We start from the raw sequence: 20,880 nt of genomic DNA, 5'->3' as shown, positions 1-20,880 counted from the left end.
CAGTACTTTCTGGCAAAGCGCCAATGATATTGCGAAAGTAAAATTGCGGGAGTAAATTCGTCGCGTCAAAAGTTGCTGGCACTTATGAATTACTATAAAGATATGTGATGGAAATGAAATATATTTGGACATTTTCCTATTTCATGAGATAAGCACTTTGAATGACACTAATATTTGTCATAGTCATTATGCACTGGTATCTGACATTATCACTGAATACAAACTTTCATTTTCTTCAAGTTTAAACATTCGGTGGAAATTTAAAGTATGTGCTAAACAGAGGTGTATTTACAGTGGGGGGAGGGGCGCTTAATGTGCTATAGCCCAGGGCGGAAAACCTGACGAATGATTGGCGAAGAAAACTTAGTAGAATGAGAGAAGGGTGTCAAAGTTTATATAGCCCGCAGGCAGTATAAATCCGTCTCTGCTTAGGTCAAGTCAAACGAGTGACCTAAAGAGTTTTCGATTATGTGAGTGACCAGAAGAGTGACTTAGAGGGTGAGGAAACCAGGTCGGTGAGCGAGCAAAAGAGTTGCAGAGTGAGTTTGTACAAGCCGGACCTAAGTATTTTGCTGCCCAGTGCCAAAACAGCTTTGTAGCCCTCTGAATTGGGTTTCCCATTCTACAGTTGTCCGTGGGCACCCTGGTGCACGCCAGGTTAACACTGGCACGCGAGAATAACTATCAAACTCTATTTCATGATAATAAGAAAGTTATTCGGCTAGGGCCGCAACTGGGATCTAGTGTCTCTGGAGTTGGACTAATGGGAATGCCAAATTCACAAATACAACGCCACAACAGGCAAATTGCCCAACGAGGTGGCTGTACTTAAGAACATCATGGATCCCCGAGTCATTTTTTGGAGGCCCTACCTACTACTGCTACATCACACATGCACCCCCCCCCCCTCCAACGAATCGGTACATGCGGGAATGTGCGTGTACGTGTAGTGAAACCTGAGTGAAGTTTTTTTGTTTCTCTGTAATGCTTGTTATGTTAGTGCTGCTATCTGCCACCAGATTTTCTAACTATGAGTGAAGTGTTATGATTGAATGATTTATCGTTGTAGGACTGTTGCTATCTGTGACGAGACTTTTTAACGGGGAGACCGGCTCGCATTTGCGCCTTGAACTTGGGAACCACAGAAAACCAACTTCAGCCGACCACCACTGTGGGGTTCGCACCCGGATCCTCGCATCGCGAGTCCGTCACTATAACCACTCGACCACCACAGCGGCAAATTGCCCCTTCTACATTAAATGGGGGCAAAATGCGTGTATGGCCTGGCTGACAAAGTATCTAGTTACGGCCCTGCATTCGGCAATAAATTTTGACAAGTGCCCGGTGCTCAATGAAAAAATCACGTGTTCTTCCCAAGACCACTGCTCTGCAATATCTGCATGCAGGGTACCATTTAGGGAGGATTGTCGGGCTAGAGAACCGATCATCTGCCCAGGGCTGCAACTGCAGGGTTTGCACAAATGAATGACACGATTTTAAAAATTTATATTTTCAAAACTATTACGCATAATATAAATGTGATACATAGAAAAATAAAGAAAAACACATTCAAAGTTTTTCTTTTAATTTTTATTTTTTTTAAACATCGCTCAATTGATGGCAGCACTTCCGTAGAACGCAGTGCGTGAAATTAAAAATTGGTGACAATGAGAGAAAATTTTTTTTGCGTATTAGAATATGTGTCAACTTTATATGTATCAAGTAACGGAAATATGCCCACTACTTCCGCTACTACTGTGCAGAGGGCATTCAGAAATTTGTTACTGAGCAAAAAAACAAAAGAATGGTTCAATCAATTTCCAGTCGTTGCGTTCTGCGGAAGGGCTGGCCCTCAATTGAGCGATGTTGAAATTAAAAAAAAACTTTGAATGTATTTCTTATGTATGTATCACAGATTATATTATGTGTAATAGAGTTTTGAAAATATAAGTTTTTAAAATCGTTCATTCATTTATGCAAACCCCTGTAGATACATTTTCAGCCATAGCAAGCAGGTTCAATGTCTGAATATCAAGGGTTACCTGTCTTAGGCCGGGATTACATTATAAAAGTTTAATAAAAGGTCTTTCAGAAAACTTGAAAAAAAACACCAATAAGCCTATTGGTTACATTCACTCGAATATAACAGATACGCTTATTGGTTTCATTTTTCAAGTTTTATAAAAGGACTTTTATCAAATTTTTATGTTGTAATCCCGGCCTTAGGCCGGTATTACACTATAAAAGTTTGATAAAATCCCTTTTATAAAACTTGTAAAATCTAACTGCATAATAAGGTTATTGGTTACATTCTAGAAAATGCAACTGGTGGCCTTACTGGCTGCATTTTTCAAGTTGTGTAAAAGGACTTTTACCAAACTTTTATAGTGTAATACCGGCCTTAGACGAGTTCTAAACTATTTCGTACTTTTTTAAGAACACGCAAAGTCAAAATGAATAGTACTTTTATCTCGTTTTGCGGTCCCTAAAAATTTTCCCAACTTTGAGGCCTCGAATGCGAGCCGATCTCACCGTTAAAAAGTCTCGCCACAGAGAGCAACAGGCCTACGACGGTAAATCTTCAATCATAACATTTCACTCATAGTTCGAAAAATAGGTAGCAGATGGCAGCGTTATAACAAGCATTACACAGAAACAAGCTTCACGTTAGGTTAGGTTCACAACAAGGAAACGCACATTCCAACATGTACACATTCGTTAGAAGTTCCGCAGAGGAATATGAACGATATGCATGTGTGGTTTAGAAGGTCCTTAAAAATTATCGGCCCAGTGCGGTCGCACCCTTCGCTCTTGCTTAAGTCCGTCCCTTTTAAAGAGCGAGAGACCAGAACAGACGGCAAAACAATAAATCCGCCTCTGGTACTAAAAATATTTTCTTTAATTTTTTTTATATCATAAAAAACGATATTGATACTATGCTGGAATTTGTATCAATAGGCCGGTCAAATTCGGATTACTTTGTCGATTTGGCATTGAGGTCTTTGCGTGTGCCTGTCTATCAATAGCTCGAAAAATTCTATTAAAAGAAAGGAAAAAGAAACATTGTGTTTTCATTTTCAACAGGTGGCTTCATCGAGCTTATATTACTGGAGGGAGCATCCAGCCGCTGCGACGGCAGCAACATCGAATGCAAGGGAATCACGTGACTCGGTGAAAACACAGTTCGTTAGTGTCAATTTGCCCATAGAAATAAATGTACAGTTCGGTCTCTAAATATTTGGTTTAAAAGATTAAAAAAAGGACAGAGAACTCATCTAAAGATGAAAAAAGATTAAATTATTTCTTCCATTAATTCTGGAATAATTTCTTTCGTTAATGCTAAAAAATTTCTTTCGTTAATGCTAAAAAATTTCTTTCGTTAATGCTAAAAAATTTCTTTCGTTAATGCTAAAAAATTTCTTTCGTTAATGCTAAAAAATTTCTTTCATCAATTCTGGATTTGTTTCTTTCATTAATGCTGAAATTATTTCTTTGATGAATTTTGGAATTGTCACTTTCATCAATCTGAAATTATGTTTCATTAATGCTGGAATTTTCGCTTTCATTAATTTTGGAATTATCTCTTTTTCCTTAATTCTAGAATTATCTTTCGTTTATTCTCGAATGATCTTCCATTAATTCTGGAGTTATCGTTTTAAATTATTTTGGAATTATCACTTCATTAATGCTGAAATTACCTCTTTCATTGATTTTGGAATCATCTCTTTCATTGATTTTTTAATTATCGCTTTCATTAATTTTGGAATTATCACTTTTTCATCATTCTGGAATTATCTTTCATTAATGCTGAAATTATCTTTTACATTAATTCTAGAATATTTTCTTTCATTAATTCTGGAATTATTTCTTTCATTAATTCTGGAATTATCTCTTTCATTAATTCTGGAATTATCTCTTTCATTAATTCTGGAATTATCTCATCGATGCTGAAATTATTTCTTTCATTAATTCTGGAATTATCTCTTTCATTAATTCTGGAATTATTTCATCGATGCTGAAATTATTTCTTTCATTTATTGTTTTAAATTCCTGTGGATGCCATAAGAAAATAACGGAGGATTGTGTGTGTTTTGACCGAGTCACGTGATTTTCCGACGAATGATGTTGGGGGACACCGTTCTCAGCACTGCCAAGGCGGAGACCGCTGACGTCATACTCTCTCCCGTAATATAAGCTTGTGGCGCTACTTGTCTTGTACAATTTTTATATTTTTATTTTATTTTTTATGCCACTTACTAGCTAGGCATTATCTAGTGTGTTCTTGTATTGGAGTTCAGTCTGGCTCCAACTGTCGACCGAACATGTCCTAAAACTCTCTCTCTCTTCTATTAAATAACTAAAAAAAGAAAGGAGTCATGACTGTATGTTTCCGAAATAACAACCAGACACATCCACCAGCACTAGCATCACCACAGAATTGGTGACCCACGTAAAGCAGATGTTTGACAGCCACGAACTCGAAAGCAGACGAAAACAAGTACTCTTTCTCGCTTCGTAATATGATACTTGCTGCCTTTCTTCTTTTTTTCCCTGTGTGTGGTGCGTTTGCTGACTGATTGAGGGGGCATCTCCTCAGTTCTCTTCCTGGATTGTGCTGAACTTTTTTTTGGATATGCCGAACGCTACCGAAGAAACAGGTATGTCTTCTGAATTAGAACTTTCGCGTGTTTCTTTTCGCGCGCCTTCGATTTGGAAATCCGATGTCGATCTTTGGTTTCTTCAGATTGAATCGAACTTTAAAATTGCCGGAATTACTGATCCTAAAACGCAATTTCACTGTGTTGTGACCGCTCTCGATGTCGAAGTGTTATCATATGTTAGCGATTTGATCAGAGCTCCTGTTACAGACGATTCTTACAACCAGTTAAAAACACGCATTTGTCAACAGTTTTCACTGTCGGAAACTTCCCGCTTACGAGTTCTACTCCAAGAGCTCACTCTTGGGGATAAGCGACCTTCTCAATTGTTGCATGAGATGCATACATTAGCTGGCAAGAAAATTTCAGATGAAGTGCTTAAAACCCTTTGGTTACAACGTTTGCCTATTCATACACAGCAGATACTTTCTGTTAGTAAGGATACATTGCCGGATGTAGCAGAAATGGCAGATAAAATTACCGAAGTCACTGGGCACACACCAACTATTTCTGAGGTCAGCCGTAATGAAACCATCAGCTTGCAATCACTTCAAAGTCAAATTTCGACTTTGACCGTTGCTGTTGACCGCTTATCCCACTATAGAGAGAAAAATTTTAACAAAAAGGGAAGAGTTCGTTCAAATTCTCGGTCTAGAGAGAGGTCTAGTGGTGATGGTACACCCAAACGTAAACCTTATTGTTGGTACCATTTCAAATTCGGTCGAAAAGCATCAAAATGCATTAAACCCTGTGATTGGTCGGAAAACTAACTGGCCCATCTGTTTTGGCGACAGCAGGTGATGGCCGGCGATTAGTTCGCCTTTTTGTTCATGATCGAAAATCCGGTACTGGTTTTTTAGTGGACACAGGCGCTAGCATTTCGGTTTTCCCACGAGATACACAGGTACATAAAGCAGCAGATACAAACTTTTCGCTATACGCAGCTAATGATACTAAAATTTCTACGTATGGTTGCAAATCTTTATCAGTGGATTTAGGGTTACGCAGACTATTTAGATGGTCCTTCGTTATAGCTGATGTTAATCGCCCGATATTAGGTGCTGATTTCTTAGAACATTATGGTCTATTAGTTGACGTAAAAAAGTCTCGTTTGATTGACAGTTTGACTTCACTTTCAATCAAATGTAGCAATGCCAGTTGCCCTACATTAGGCTTAAAGACCATTAGTGGAGATTCGCCCTACTTGAAAATTTTATCTAAATTTCCTAATCTAACGAATCCTTCTATGCTTGGGGCTACTTCTAAAAAACACTGCGTTACACATTGCATTACTACTAAAGGTTCTCCTGTCTTTACCAAAGCCCGCAGACTTTCTCCAGAGAAACTTGCTATTGCAAAGCGTGAAGTTCAAACGCTAATGGATCAGGGCATACTGAGACCTTCAAAAAGTCCATGGGCAAGCCCGATACACATTGTTCCTAAACGTAATGGAGAATACCGTTTATGTGGGGATTACAGAAAACTTAATTCTATAACGTGTCCAGACAGATATCCTATACCACATGTTCATGATTTCAGTTACGGTCTGCAGGGGAAAAACATTTTTTCTAAATTGGACTTGGTTAAGGCTTATCATCAGATACCTTTAGATCCTGAGTCTGTTGAAAAAACTGCCATTATTACCCCATTCGGACTTTATGAGTACTTATATATGTGTTTTGGATTGTCTAATGCGGCACAATCATTTCAACGGTTCATAGATATTGTCTTAAGAGACTTGAACTGTTATGCATATTTAGATGACCTACTAGTTGCATCAACAACAGAAGAAGAACATCTTAAAGATCTTGAATTAGTTTTTGAACGTTTAAACAGTTTTGGTATAATTCTTAATCCTGATAAATGCATATTTGGGAAATCTGAGATAGAGTTCTTAGGATTTTTGGTTAACAGCAACGGCATTTCTCCTTTGCCAGAAAAAGTCGACATTCTTCGTAATTATCCGCAACCAAAAACGGTTGATGAACTTCGAAGATTTCTAGCAATTCTCAACTTTTACCACCGTTTCTTAAAAAACGCAGCATCTGACCAGGCTCCCTTACACGATTTGTGCAAAGGAAAGAAGAAAAAAGATAAATCTCTCATCGCCTGGTCGGGGGGAACTATTGCTGCTTTCGAAACGTGTAAACATGCTATTACCAATGCCACGCTTTTGGCTCATCCTAAACATGATGCTCATCTTTCGTTGACAGTCGACGCATCAGATTTCGCTCTCGGAGCTGTTTTACAACAAACTTCCGATGGTGTCGTCGAACCACTCTCATTTTATTCTCGAAAGTTAACGACAACTGAAAAGAACTATAGTACTTATGATCGCGAGTTGCTTGCGGTTTATAGTTCTATTAAACATTTCAGACACATGTTAGAAGGCAGACCATTTACGATCTACAGTGATCATAGGCCTCTAACTTATGTTTTTCACAAAGTTAATGATAACAGCTCTCCCAGACAACGACGTCATTTAGAGTATATATCACAATTTTCTACGGACATTCGTTACATTCAGGGTGAGCGAAATGTTGTAGCAGATGCTTTTTCCAGATTATCCGAAATTAATTTACCTGACTCGATTGATTACGCAGCTATTGCTACTTCACAGAGTACAGACGCTGAATTAACAGCCCTCCGACAACCAGGTGGGGTGCTCGATATAAAACCTATCAAATTCGGTCCTCAGGGTACAGAACTTTTTTGTGATTTATCCACTGGAATTATCCGTCCCTACGTACCAGAAAAACACCGATATCACGTGTTTACGGTCCTTCATAACCTCGCCCATCCAGGCGTTAAATCAACTGTAGACCTTATTCGTCAACGATTTGTGTGGAGTTCAATACGCAAGGATGTCACACGATGGACCAGGGCGTGCATCGAGTGCCAACGCTCAAAAGTGCATCGCCACACTCGATCTTCCATCGGTGCATACCCTTTGCCCCAATGCAGATTCTCGCACATTAACATCGACATTGTTGGTCCTCTTCCTCCTTCTCGGGGTTTCACCTACTGCCTTACCTGTGTGGATCGATACACCAGGTGGGTAGAGGCTTTCCCGATGGAAAACCAAAAAGCCGAAACTGTCGCAGAGACATTCTACTCTGGCTGGATTAGCAGATTCGGAGTTCCGGAATCGGTTACCACCGATCAAGGGAGACAATTCGAAAGTGATTTGTTTCGCGCATTCGTTCGTTTTCTTGGAACTCAGAAAACACGCACGACAGCGTATCATCCGTCCTCCAATGGCATCGTTGAAAGATTCCACCGGCAGCTCAAAGGTGCCATACGCTGCCATGCCACGGAACGTTGGACTGAAGTGTTACCTACCATACTTCTGTCCATCCGAGCCAGCATCAAACCGGACATCAACACTTCTGCTGCTGAGATGGTTTACGGATCACCATTGCGCCTACCTGGTGAATTCTTCCGTAGTTCCGACCCTCAGCCAACACAGCCGGAATTTCTACGTGCTCTACGAGATCACATAAACACTTTACGTCCGATCCAAACTTCAAGGCATGGAACTCACAACGTTTTCGTTCATAAAGAACTTGCTGTTTCTTCCCATGTGTTCGTGCGGCTGGACACCGTACGAAAGCCCCTTCAACAACCATATTTGGGGCCATATGAAGTGATTGAACGATCTCCAAAAGTATATACAGTGAACATGAAAGGCAAACTAACGAAAATCTCAATAGACAGATTGAAACCAGCATTTTTGCTTGATAGCACTTTTAATGAGCAATCACCGTTCGCTGAACCGAAACAGCCTTATGTAACTCGATCAGGGCGTACGGTTCGTATAAGAATTCCTTAATATTATTCTTATTTGCATATTTTTTCAAATGAATAACATTATTTTTGTTTTTTGCAACATTTTTTAAAATTTATATTATGTTTTGCAAAATTTTCATTCTTCAATTTTCTTATATGTATATATGTCTATTATCTATTCTAGTAATCGTTTTTGCATATACATACATTTACTAATGTTTGATCATTTGTAAATTATTTTTTTTTGCTCGACTATTAATTTGTGCATAAGGTATTTTCGTATTGCGTATTTTTTGAATTTTTCGAACAAAATTTTTTTTTTTGCACATGTCAATGCCATATTAGTTGCCATAACTATACTGTCATATCGTCGTAACTATATTATCATATTTTGTACATTGTGCCATATGTCGTCCTTCAGACTCGTGGGGGAGTACTGTGGCGCTACTTGTCTTGTACAATTTTTATATTTTTATTTTATTTTTTATGCCACTTACTAGCTAGGCATTATCTAGTGTGTTCTTGTATTGGAGTTCAGTCTGGCTCCAACTGTCGACCGAACATGTCCTAAAACTCTCTCTCTCTTCTATTAAATAACTAAAAAAAGAAAGGAGTCATGACTGTATGTTTCCGAAATAACAACCAGACACATCCACCAGCACTAGCATCACCACAAGCTCGATGGGTGGCTTCAATTGCATTCGAACATCTGGTAGAAAAGCTGTGTTACACATTTTGAGTGAGAGGACTCGTATCCCTCTGCATTCCCCCCTTTCCCCGTCGTTGAGTTTCAAAACAGCTGATTGTGTCGATCACAAAGGAGCTTCTGTTCAGAGGAAGTTTTTGTATGTTACTATATAGGAAATGAAAAGTGCAAAGATATACAAAGCATAGTCATGTATAAGTCTCATAAATCTTCTTGACGAAATGTCAATTAAGTTAGATGGAGTTGAGAAGAAAAAGAGAGAAGCTCAACAAAAACTGCATATGAAGTTCACACTTGCTTGAAGGCAATCAAGAAAATTTAAATATTGTATTCATATTACTTTCAATTTACTTCCGTTTGAAATGATACTTTTTTCAAGGTTCTTACTCGGAGGCGCGTATTTACGGTTTTATCACCTGAGTGCTTTCCGAAGTTTGTCACCCTTTTCTCATTCTAGTTTTAATTTTCTTGACCACCTATTGCTCTAATTCGCCGCCCTGTGCTATGACCCGCTTAGCTGCTCCCCCCCCCTTTAAATATGCCCATGTCTCCAAGTCTTTCTTTTGGTCACTCACCTGCTTGCATACGAGTCGCTCACGTGCTTGCGTACCCTTTTGGTCATTCACGTGTTTGCATATTATTTTTGTTACTCACATGCTTGCATACTATTTTGGTTACTCACATGCTTGCGCACTCTTTTGGCCATTCCCATGCTCAAACACTCACCAAGTCATTCCCATGCTCAAACACTCACCAAGTCATTCCCATGCTCAAACACTCACCAAGTCATTCCCATGCTCAAACACTCACCAAGTCATTCCCCTGCTAATGCACTTTCTAAGTAACTCTCTAGGTCATTCTTTCGGTCATTCACATGCTAAGACCCCTGTAAATACGCAATCATTCCTACTTAAAATGTCGATGGAAGAGATTTCCTATATTCTTCCTCTCTCTTCGACCTACTCAGTGGCATCCGAAAATATAATTCCGAAGCATAATTTCACTATTCTCGAAACTTTTAATGAGTATTTTTATAAAAGTATTTTGTAATTTGTTTGTATTTTTTTCATCAGTGAAAAGTAACTCTACTCAAGAAAGAAATTTCAAAAAATCCTAAAATTTGAAGGAGTATTTTTACTCCTCAACAAAATTTGGAGGGGTAAAGTTGAATTTCGATGAGTGAATCACGCATCTAGATGCGTATTGGCAAACACTTGTTCTGCGTACCCTGAAGACGTGTGTGCGGAAAATATTTATCGTAACAATTCACTGCCACGCAATTTACCGATAAAGTAGCATAGTGAGTGGATAAGCAGGTGAGTGAGCCAGTGAGCAAGTGAGTCAGGGAGTTAGTTAGTGAGAAGGTAAGCAAATGAGTGAATGAATGAGCAAGTGAGTAAATGAGTCAGTGAAGGAGTTGATGACTGAGCAAGTGAGTAAATGAGTCAGTGAAGGAGTTGATGACTGAGCAAGTGAGTGAGCGAGTCACTCATATGCAGGCCCGGACTTAAGCAGGTGCGAAGGGTGCGGTTGCACCGGGCCGCAAAATTCATGGGGCTGCAATTTTTTTCCCCGAAACTTTTTGGTGGGAAAAGCAGCTTTCAGTTCAACCCCAATAACATCAAAGCGCTGATAGGCATTCCAATTAGTGGAGCAAGTACGATGTATGCTGCAAGTAGTATGCGTAAACCTGTATTGGGATCACCCCCCCCCCCCACCTAATATTTGTAATACTAATGGAAACATTGGGTTTTATAGGTCCCTTCCTCACCAATATTTTTTGAGCCCTTCCAATATTTCCAATGAGGGCCGCAACCAGATGTTTGGCCAGCTGTGGGAAAGCACGCATTTTGGCTCTCCTCTCTAATATTGGAGAAGAGGTTAAAGCAGTGATTCCCAACGTGGGCGTGAACGCCCCCTTGGGGTGATGGAAAGTTCCAGGGGGCGGTAGAAGCTACGGGTATAACATAGAATCCTATGGGTTAGATTGTGTTGGGGGCGATGGGAGAAAAAAATTTCTGAAGAGAGCGATGGTTGGGAAACTATGGGTTAAAGGGGGAAATCTGGGGTCTCCCCGGTCTGGCACCCGGGACACTAGATCCGCCAACCCCCCCCCCCCCAGGTGGCCCTGTTTCCAGTATACAATGAAAAATAATATAATTAGAGGCGGATTTAACGGCGGGCGTACCGCGCGCACCAGTTGCCCCGACTTCTAAAGGGCCCCAAAAACCCCAAACTTCACACTTTTTTCTAATTTAAGAGGCCCGTTATTTTCTTTTGCGCCCGGGCTATGGCGGGTGTTGCCCCGACCGACTATAGTCCGCCACTGAATATAATAATAATGAAAAAGACTTCTTTGTCAAATTACTTTCCCTTCAAAAAATCCTGATTTTGATCTCCATCACACTACTTGTACAATTTTCGTTGCACGCTGCAAAACCAAGACTGCCAAAATATTTCAGTTCGCCACTCAGGAAGTTCGGAAATCGGGGAGTGAAGATATAAAGTTTTTTTAGAAGGGGCCGCAATTTTTTTTTTGCACCGGGCCGCGAAATTATCAAGTCCGGCCCTGCTCACGTGGTCACTCATACGGTCACTCACATAGCCCCTCATAAGTTTACTCACTCACATAGTAAATTAAACCTCATAAGTTTACTCACTCAATAAATAGCTTATTCGCCTGCTCATTCACCGACTCATTCGGTCACTCACACATTCACCCACTTGCTCAGGGGCCATTCAAGTATTACGTAAGCATTTTTTAGCCATTTTTGACCCCCCCCCCTTGTCATCAAAAGTCAGCAAATGCGAAACCCCCTTCCCCCCCCCCCCCTGATGCTGATAAATTTGGTACTACTTGTAATACTTGAATGACCCCTCAATCACTCGGTCACTCCCACTCATTAGTGACGAACTGTTGTCTATGAATTTTCCCCAGCAGTGATTTTTTGCGTCGGTGAATTTTCCCATCGGCAAATTGCGTGGCGGTGAATTATTGGAGGTAAATTTTCAGTAAATTACCAGAAAAAGATACGATCCCATAAAATATTTCAGAGGCAAATCTACATCAGAAATTCAATAGTACTCATTTTTAATGAGAAAGCTGCAAGACGCGGCATTTTTCTATACAGTAAATTCTACTGAGTTACCACCTGTCTAAGTTTAATCATTTCTTCAGGGAAGGATTAAATACATGATAACACAGGACTATATCTTTGTAAGTTGACCAGAAAAGTGTTGCACCGCAGATCAGGGCCGAAACCAGAAATTTCTTTCGGAGAGGAGACAACTGGTGTTTAGGGGGCAAGGGGTGGGGAGTTCTAGGGCTATGTGACCTGTGAGGCCACACGGGCCGTGAAATCCGAGGTAAGGGGGAAGAAATTGGTGACAGATAATACCCCCCTCCCCCAATAACCGGAACCGTAGTGCGTAGAAGGCCTAAAATTCTAGTTAAGGCCCTAGTAGACAACCACACAGGCGGATTTGACTTTGGCCGCCTGCGGATAACTCCAATTTTGCCGACTTTCTCATGACCACCGATTACTTAAATTTGCCACCCCTCGTTGCCGCGCTGGCATCTAGCCCACCTAGCTTCTTTGTAAATACGCCACTGGACAATAACGTGTAAATATGTCTTAGCATATGAAGCGGGAAAATTTTAACCGAGGAAGAACTTCTGCGACTAAATTTCTAATTATCTTCCAGAACATTTTCTGTACGTCAGAACGAGCCGAAAAGATGCTTTAACCACCGGAATGTCAACTTATACGGGTTTCACCGTATTTGAGCTCTATACCGAGAATTTTTGGCAATAAATTTCGATGATGTAAGCATATTTAGCAATAAATTTCAATGATGTTAGCATATTTAGCAATAAATTTCGATGATGGGGGGAGGGGCACAGGGAGCTTGTGCCCCATCAAGCCAACCAATTTTCTTAAAACATTTCTTGTGTCCCGTCCCAAAGGTCGATCCTCAGTACGACCCCCTGGATGCAAGCATAAGCGTAAAGGTATTGGAGATATTGGGATCGCTCAAAAATATTGCGTGCGGGGGCTTCAAACGGTATATTTGTACAGGTATAATTGAAATAAGGGGCAAATATTGGGGGAGGGGGCATGGGCCGGATACAAGTTAACGCCTTTCGAAGTAAGGTTTAATCCCCTTCGACCTGGCGGTGCTTTAAAGTACCAAGTTAGGTAATTTGTTATGCGTATCAACTAATTGTTCGAAAAAAATGTTTTGTTTTAATCGTATCGGCGGAGATACAGGGAAGCGATGCCCCCCCCCCCCTTCCCCCATCATCAAAGATTTGTACAAGTGATCTAATATAAATGTAGAAAAACGTATTGACATCATCGTCATCGTGCCATTCCCCAACCCCCAGACCTTGAAGCCTATCTTCACTTGTGTTTTGTCTTGAAGTAGAGCTAAAATGACATCAATAAAATTCACATTTGATAATTATTTATCATTATCCCTCTTGGTTTGTTTATTTTCATTTTTATTTATTATCATTTTCTTCCTATTTTACTTTTCATAATGTGGTCGTCAGTGCCGAACCACGACCACCTAGATAACCTAGGTTATCTAGGTGGTCGTGGCCGAACTTAGGAAGGTGCAAAAGATGCAGCCACAACGGGCCGCTAAATTTTATTAGCCGCAAAACGGAATAAAAAAATTACTTTCGTAAAGTTATATTTTGATTTCTTAATAAGGGGTCATTCAAGTATTACGTCAGCATTGTGGGGGGGGGGGGTTTGAAGGTTGCTTACGTCACCAACCACCCCTTTTTGATATGATATGAAATATTCTAAGCCGCTGACGAGGGCGGGGGGGGGGAGTCAGTGCTTTGCTGACCCCCCCTTCCCTTGTCAAGTATTACGTAAAAAATCTGTTTACGTAATACTTGAATGGCCGCTAAAGCAATAGCTTGAAATTCTTTCCGAGACAGGGAACCCACAGGATTATGTTTTTGACCCCCAAGCCAAAAAAAGCACGAGGGTTTGGTGCCCTGGATGAAAATGAGAGCTAAATTCTCCCTTCAAAGACGTATTTAGAGCTACACTGGTAGGGGGGGGGGACGAACTATTTGAATGCCATTTTGGGTAGTGATAGTCTAGCCTAGACAGCCTTTCCATTTTGGTGCCCTGCGTATAGATATTGTAGACATGGCCCTTTGGCTGTGGGGGCCCCTCCCAGGACAGATTTTTCATGCCCCCCCCCTCCCCCTCCCAATAATGAATTTACAAAGTGAAGAAGAAAAAATAATTAGAACAGTTTCGGTCTGGAGCCATGTCAGCCCGTAATAGAGTCCATATTCATTGCCAAATAGCTTTTTATTACTATGATATAGTAATGCTCAGTTTGATAGTCGTTCCCGTGTTCTAGTGTACACCTAGAGGGTTCCGGGATGCTCGAGAACACCGGAAGATCTGGAAAAACAATTTCAGAGGGCCGCAAAGCTGTTTTCGCATCGGGCCGCAAAATACTTACTACTACGATTTTAAACTATTGGAATATAAATTTCTAATTCCAAGTGTTTTTTTTTTAAAAACGTGCGCAAAAAATGGGACACTCCTAATAAATATGCATAATGTTATTGAAATATGCTTATCCAAGTCATGCTTATTTATTTTCACAGTTGCAAAAGGATAAAACATTGTGTCTCACTTGCCATAAAACTACGCTGTCTTCAAAGAACATCGCATATCTCGCCACTTCACTTCTAAGCATAGAAATTCGAATTATGAATCAATGTCAGAAAATATATGTCCTGGCCACCAAAATCTACGGACACAATAATATAATGTCTAGGATTCTTTAAGGAAAACATTGATTTATCCTGGACTTCATCCCCAAACCCTGTCAGTGAGAGCCATATGCTCTTTTACAGTTACATCAAAAACTAATCCCTTAACGATCAAGGACGACAAATCTCGTCCTCACGGAGATGGAAGAAATTGATTCCAGTGATTCGAAAAATTCATTTCATGATTCCAAGAAATTCATATTCCCTGTTTTTTTTACCTATTTTATCATCACGAAGCTTCATTGTAACCCTATGTGAACGGAAATTGTTTCCTTTCCATCCCTTTTGTTTCTATACTCCTATTTAGTGATTTTCTTCCCCCCCCCCACATATAGTATATTTTAAGAGAGAGAAAGAGAACACAGTAGAGGTTGAGAAAGAGTGGGTGAGGGCGAAAGAGAAAAACTTACCCTTTTTCTGGCATGCGAACAAAGAAAATACTATAGTTTTTTTTTAGATTTATCGCCGATACTTCAGATACACATCATTAAAAAGAGCCGGAAGAGCCTGTGGGTCGCGACTTAAAGGTTGAAAACCCCCTCAATTCACATCGAGTCAGCCGTGTGTTAAGGGTACGGCCCTGACTTGGCAGGACCACTATTCGAAATCCCAAACTTATTCATGAGTAAAGCCGGGTTTTCCTAGGAACAGGTTTTCTGTGTCACGCGCGACGTGAATCATCCAGCGCGACACGCCATCCACTCACCACTATGAAAAGCAGTATGGCTGTTTTCCTACAGAGCGCAATACGGCTCACGACAACCCCTTTACGTCGGGCGTTATTGGCTGACTGCTTCTGGAGGAGTCAAATGCGTTGTGCGCCGCGCGTTTCACCGATCTTCCCCCCCCCCCCCTTCATATTTTTGTTGTTTTCTTTCCCTTCTCTTCAAACCGGAGCATGCAGACGACAGAGTAACTGATGCCAAAGCCATATAATATAATATAGCCGTCCTGATCTGATGCGCCACCCTAGGAAAACACAAACGCGTAGCGTAATTATGTGACACGTTTCTGCCGGCGCAAAATGGTCTAATTCGGTTCACGCGGCGCAAAAAACCTATTCCTAGGAAATTCAGGTTTTTTGACCAATCACAGTTTTCGCGCTGGACACGCAGGAGAAAGCATGCTCCTAGGAAAACCCGGCTTAAGGTTTGTTTTTTGTGAATCACGTTCCTGCTCAAACAAAAAAAAAGAAACAATAACGATACGCAGTAGCTATGGAAAAGAATTTCCCATAAGAATTTCCAAAAAAAAAAAAAAAATCGAAACGCCATCAAAATGAACGACGATGATATTCCACTTTTTTTTGTTGTTGTAGTTTATTGAACTTGGAATGGCAACGAAGCATTTCGACCAATCGCTGAAATCCACACATTCGACCGGCTGTGGAAATGGACTACGACGGTATGTCTACTAGCGCTGCTGCTGCTGATCGTTGTTGTGTCACGTATTGTGTGTGAATTTCGTGTTTCGTCCTTTTAAATTTTCCTCAGGTAAACGCTTCATTTTGTTTTTTTCCCTCTCTCGGATGATATTGATCCACCGCTTGAAGCATTCCCCCCCCCTTTATATTCCATTCAAATAATACCTCCGAATATTAATTAATTAGACGTTTATTTACTGACACACGCATATAATAAAAGAGGCGCCTTAGTTTAACAACCGTGTATGTTATAAGCGTTGGTGTTACGCTATTATGTACGAAGTTACGCAATATAATGATTATACGCCTTTGACATAATGCTGGTTTTCACCGACAGGGGGTATAAACTATAGTCAAAATTTTTGGATGGGAGATCGACTCTCACGGGTTGGATAAATTCGGTTTTTTTGACCAATTCGCGTCGATCTCGGATCTTTAAATTGTGACTACAGTTCGTAGTGCACCAAACTTTTGGTTTCATTGCCCCCCCCCCCGCCCGCCCAAAAAAAAAAAAAAAATCAAATTCACCCATGGGGTCCTACACCAAATTCATCGCAGCTATTTCCCCACCAATTCCATTGCCCCCTTTGGGAAACACTGCTATAGGGTGCTGAACCTTTAGGACACTTCATTGGTTTGAAAATGTGTTGCGGGCCACTGGAGATCTGGAACTGTGCCGCATTTCGGGTAGGTCAGTTAATTGCTCTGGAACTGTCAGGGTCATCTTAAGAGCATCATGGGTGCACTGTGTCAAGGGATTTTTCTGAGGTCCTACCAGGTGAGTTTGCATGCGTACTCTACAAAATTTCAATCGGTGGACCCACACACATGCGTTAAGATGGCACTGGGAACTGTGCCGTGATGATCTGTATTATGCTGCGGGTCACTTTGACGATCTAGCAATGTGTCACGGGTCACTTGAGTGATCTCGAACTGCAACACAGGTCTGTCAAGTGATTTGCAAATATACCGTGGGTCACTCAAGTGATTTGAGAATGCTCTGCGGGTCACTTAAGTGATCTGGAACTGTGCCACAGTTTGCTCAAGTACCATGGAACTCTGTTGCAGTGATCTGAAAATATACTTCAGGTCACTCAAGTGATCTGGAACTGTGCTGTGGAATCACTCAAGTGATCTGGAACTGTGCTGTGGAATCATTCAAGTGATCTGGAACTGTGCTGTGGAATCACTCAAGTGATCTGGTACTGTTCTGCAAGGTCACTCAAGTGATCTAGAACACGAACAGTGCCACAGGTGATCTGTTAATGTGTCATGCACCACTTAAGTAAGGCAGAACCGCATCACAGGTAACTTTTTTCAGTGACATGTTTCTAGATTTTTGAAGTTACCTGCAATGCAGTTCCACATGAATGAAGTCATCTGTGGTATAGTTGTGTATTTACAGATCTCTTGAGTTATAAAAGAAAATATTCTAACAGTAGAGGCTCCACCTTTAAATTTTTCTTTTCCCCTGACGTTGAAATCTTGATTTTTTTTAGACATAATCAAACCTCTAAATGCACTTTTCTCGAAAGTAGCATTTTGCTCCTTTGTAGTTTCGGCGTGATACCAATAATATGTAATTCTTTCATTCTTTCAAACTGAGCACAACTCGGGTCTGTTGCATCTATGGGCAATTTACTACCTAGTGAGTTGTGTCGAAAGTCTAAGTGTGTATACCTATCGGTCTGATCTAGTGTTGTGTCTGATGTTCCAGTGCTGCCATCTATATTTCAGAAGTGAAGTGAGTGAAGTATAATGATTGAATTAAATTTTTACTATTTGTAGGTCTGTTGCTCTCTGTAGCTAGTTTTTTTTTTAAAGGGGAGATCGGCTTCCATTCAGGCCTCGAAGTTAGAAACAACAGGAAACCAATTTCAGCGACCACCACTGTGGCGATGGTAAGGTTCAAACTCGGGACATGGCGATGATAGTCCATCATTATAATCACTCGACCACCACAGCGGCGATATGTAATTCTGAAAACATAAGTACACTTTTTCGTTGGCCGGATGAAACTCCTTGTTGGGCTGCATTTGGTCCTTGAGCCAGAGGTTGTGTACCCCTGTTTTAGACTGTGATAGTGGAGTGAAGGGGTTCGAGTTGCAAGAATTGCGACTAGGAAGAAAAAAAATGCATAGAGGTGCAGGAAGAGATGCCCACACATAGTAAAAGTGGAGGAGGATAGTGAAAATGTTCTGAGGGGGTTCTCTGAAATGTAAAGGGTGATCACACCCATTTTTTTTATTCTGATCCCACTGCATAAGAGGGAAAAGAAAAGAGAAACAGAACAATATCAGCAGACAAATGGAGGGGGGGGGGGAAAGATAAGCAGACTTTTGTGTGTTCACATTGTACACCTAGTTGAGTGGTCTATTTGTCTTTTTCACCTTGCTCCTTGAATATATATGGTGTAGAACGAAACAATGTGATTGTTTTCATCGCTAGTCTTTATGCACTCCCGTACCTCTTGCTCGCCTCACTATGTGCACTCCCTTATGCTTTCTTACTTAATTACCGTGTTTTATGATTTCGAAAAGTTTATTTAAAAAATCACGACCTGCAAAATATCTTGTTTAGTGGGACTTTAATCTTGAAAATGAGCTTGTAAACTGCATAACATAGGTGCTATAGTTAAAATGACAAAATCTGTTGGATTTCTGGATGCAGATCAGATAAATTTTACAAAATTTTACACAAGCAATCGGGAAATCCATGCTCCAACCATTTTTCCAAACTGTGGATATGCCAGCCCCACTGAAATTCGCATTTGTATTTTTCTCCCAAACTCTATCATAACAGTTTGATCCTCATGATTATCGTTTTTTCTGGATGTACATTGTCTTATGTAAATATTATGTGATGCTTTCGATTATGTTTCAATTCTTTTTTTTCCAGGTTGTATGGTTACCAGAATATTTGTTTTCCCTTTGACTGTTGCTGACTTTTCCTGTGAAGATACAGTAATATATTGAATCATCAATCATTGTGGTTTTGTGAAAGATAGAAAAAAAAATGGATTCGGCTCACACTAAAGCATGCCAAGAAGTCCTAGAGTATTATGGAACAGACTCAGAAAAAGGTCTTTCGCCAAGTCAAGTTGAAAAACTTCAACAGAAATATGGTCCAAATGGTCAGTTGATAATTTTTAGCAATTTGATTCAGCTTGTGTCATCTAAGGAAAAGGTCCTAAGGTGTCCTGAAAAAATTTAAGTACATCATAAAGTTGTTGTACAGCTTTTATATTTCAAAATACCAATACCCAACATATGTGAAATATTACAGGGGTTTGAGAAGAAAGTGGTGATTTAAAGTATTGTCATTAGTCAAAAAATGTTAATGTGTTGAACGAGTGAAAGACCTATCTGGAAGATTGACTTAACTCAGGACGAGGGTTTTTCCAAACTCGACATTGTGAATCATGTTTGTCTGAACACAATGTTCAATGAGTGAAAAAAAGACTGGTGTGTTCATGCATGCCATGTTAAGTCGCTTAAAACATGTTTTTATATCATTCGACATTGTGGAGTTGATATGGACCCAGCTGACGAAAGCTCTGAAAATGATTTTTCTTTGAAAAATCAAGATTTGTTTTACTTTTATTACATGAATATCATGGTTCTACAACGTTGAAACTAATTCTTTTTTTTATTTTTTTATTTCAGAATTACCTGCAGAAGAAGGTGAGTAGTACTCAGGATTTAATGTGTTATGGTATAGCCTATATTTCATTTAATCAAATGAAAAGACATCAGAAAGAAATTGTTTGTGATAATTTGTTAGTCTTTCTAAATATTTTCATAGTTTAGGAGTAACAACCTCATTTTCTTATTACGAATCAGGGTTTCAGTAAATTTTATTTTATATCTAACTGTCAATTCATATATACTTCAGTATCCACCGGTGGATCAGGTGACTCCGCCTTTGACACTGGGGGGGGGGGGCAATGTCCCGCTGTATCTCTGCCCATGACCTAGACTCATTTGAAAATATTAAATAGTGTTATACTGTATATATTCATGTATAACCAGAGTTTTTTTTGTAGAAAAATTCGTTCCTCAAGTGGGGGGGGGGGGGTTCGGCTTATACTCGGGTCAGTTTTTGGTGAGAAAATATCGATCCCCGCAATCAGTAGTCATTTTTGTAGCAGTGTTCGCAAAACCGGCATTATTGGGATGGGATATGTTCAAACTTCCACAGAACCGATAATGTCAAAGCCAAGGCAAAGAAATCTAAAACATCATTGGCTTTGATACCATGTAAGCTAACATCGATTGTACAGCCTTTAGATGTGAGCATCAATAAGCCTCTCAAAGACTGAGGGATTTGTGGATCGAATGGATGAGTTCCGATGATAAAGTGCTGCCTTGAAGAAAACTGACATTGGCCTGGTGTGCCAATGGGTACATGAGGCGTGGAATTCCTGTTTCCGCCGAAATTATCATCCGATCCTTCAAAAAATGTTGCATTAGCAATGTGATGGACGAAACTG

At 40.2% G+C, this 20,880-nt stretch overlaps 1 protein-coding gene across 5 annotated transcripts in view; it reads left to right on the top strand.

Moving 5' to 3' along the window:
* Window positions 1–20,880, top strand: part of LOC149076826 (calcium-transporting ATPase sarcoplasmic/endoplasmic reticulum type-like) — a 65,012-nt gene that overhangs the window by 8,892 nt on the left and 35,240 nt on the right. For 2 of the 5 annotated variants that reach the window (XM_089244530.1, XM_089244527.1), the window contains exons 2-3: window positions 19,287–19,521; window positions 20,054–20,071. In XM_089244530.1, coding sequence (XP_089100656.1) covers window positions 19,404–19,521; window positions 20,054–20,071 — 136 coding nt within the window. In that variant the 5' untranslated portion in view covers window positions 19,287–19,403. Of the gene's footprint in view, window positions 1–16,283; window positions 16,459–19,286; window positions 19,522–20,053; window positions 20,072–20,880 lie in introns of those variants that run through there. The other 3 variants (XM_089244528.1, XM_089244529.1, XM_089244525.1) reach the window with 3 other exon arrangements.

Source organism: Pholcus phalangioides, unplaced genomic scaffold (genome assembly GCF_987345545.1).
Source record: "Pholcus phalangioides strain wild (caught in Gottingen) unplaced genomic scaffold, Ppha-v1.0 ptg000015l_1, whole genome shotgun sequence".
Taxonomy (NCBI): Eukaryota; Metazoa; Arthropoda; class Arachnida; order Araneae; family Pholcidae; genus Pholcus; species Pholcus phalangioides.
Note: the sequence above shows the minus strand (reverse complement) of the source record. Positions and strands in the feature narration are given on the sequence as shown.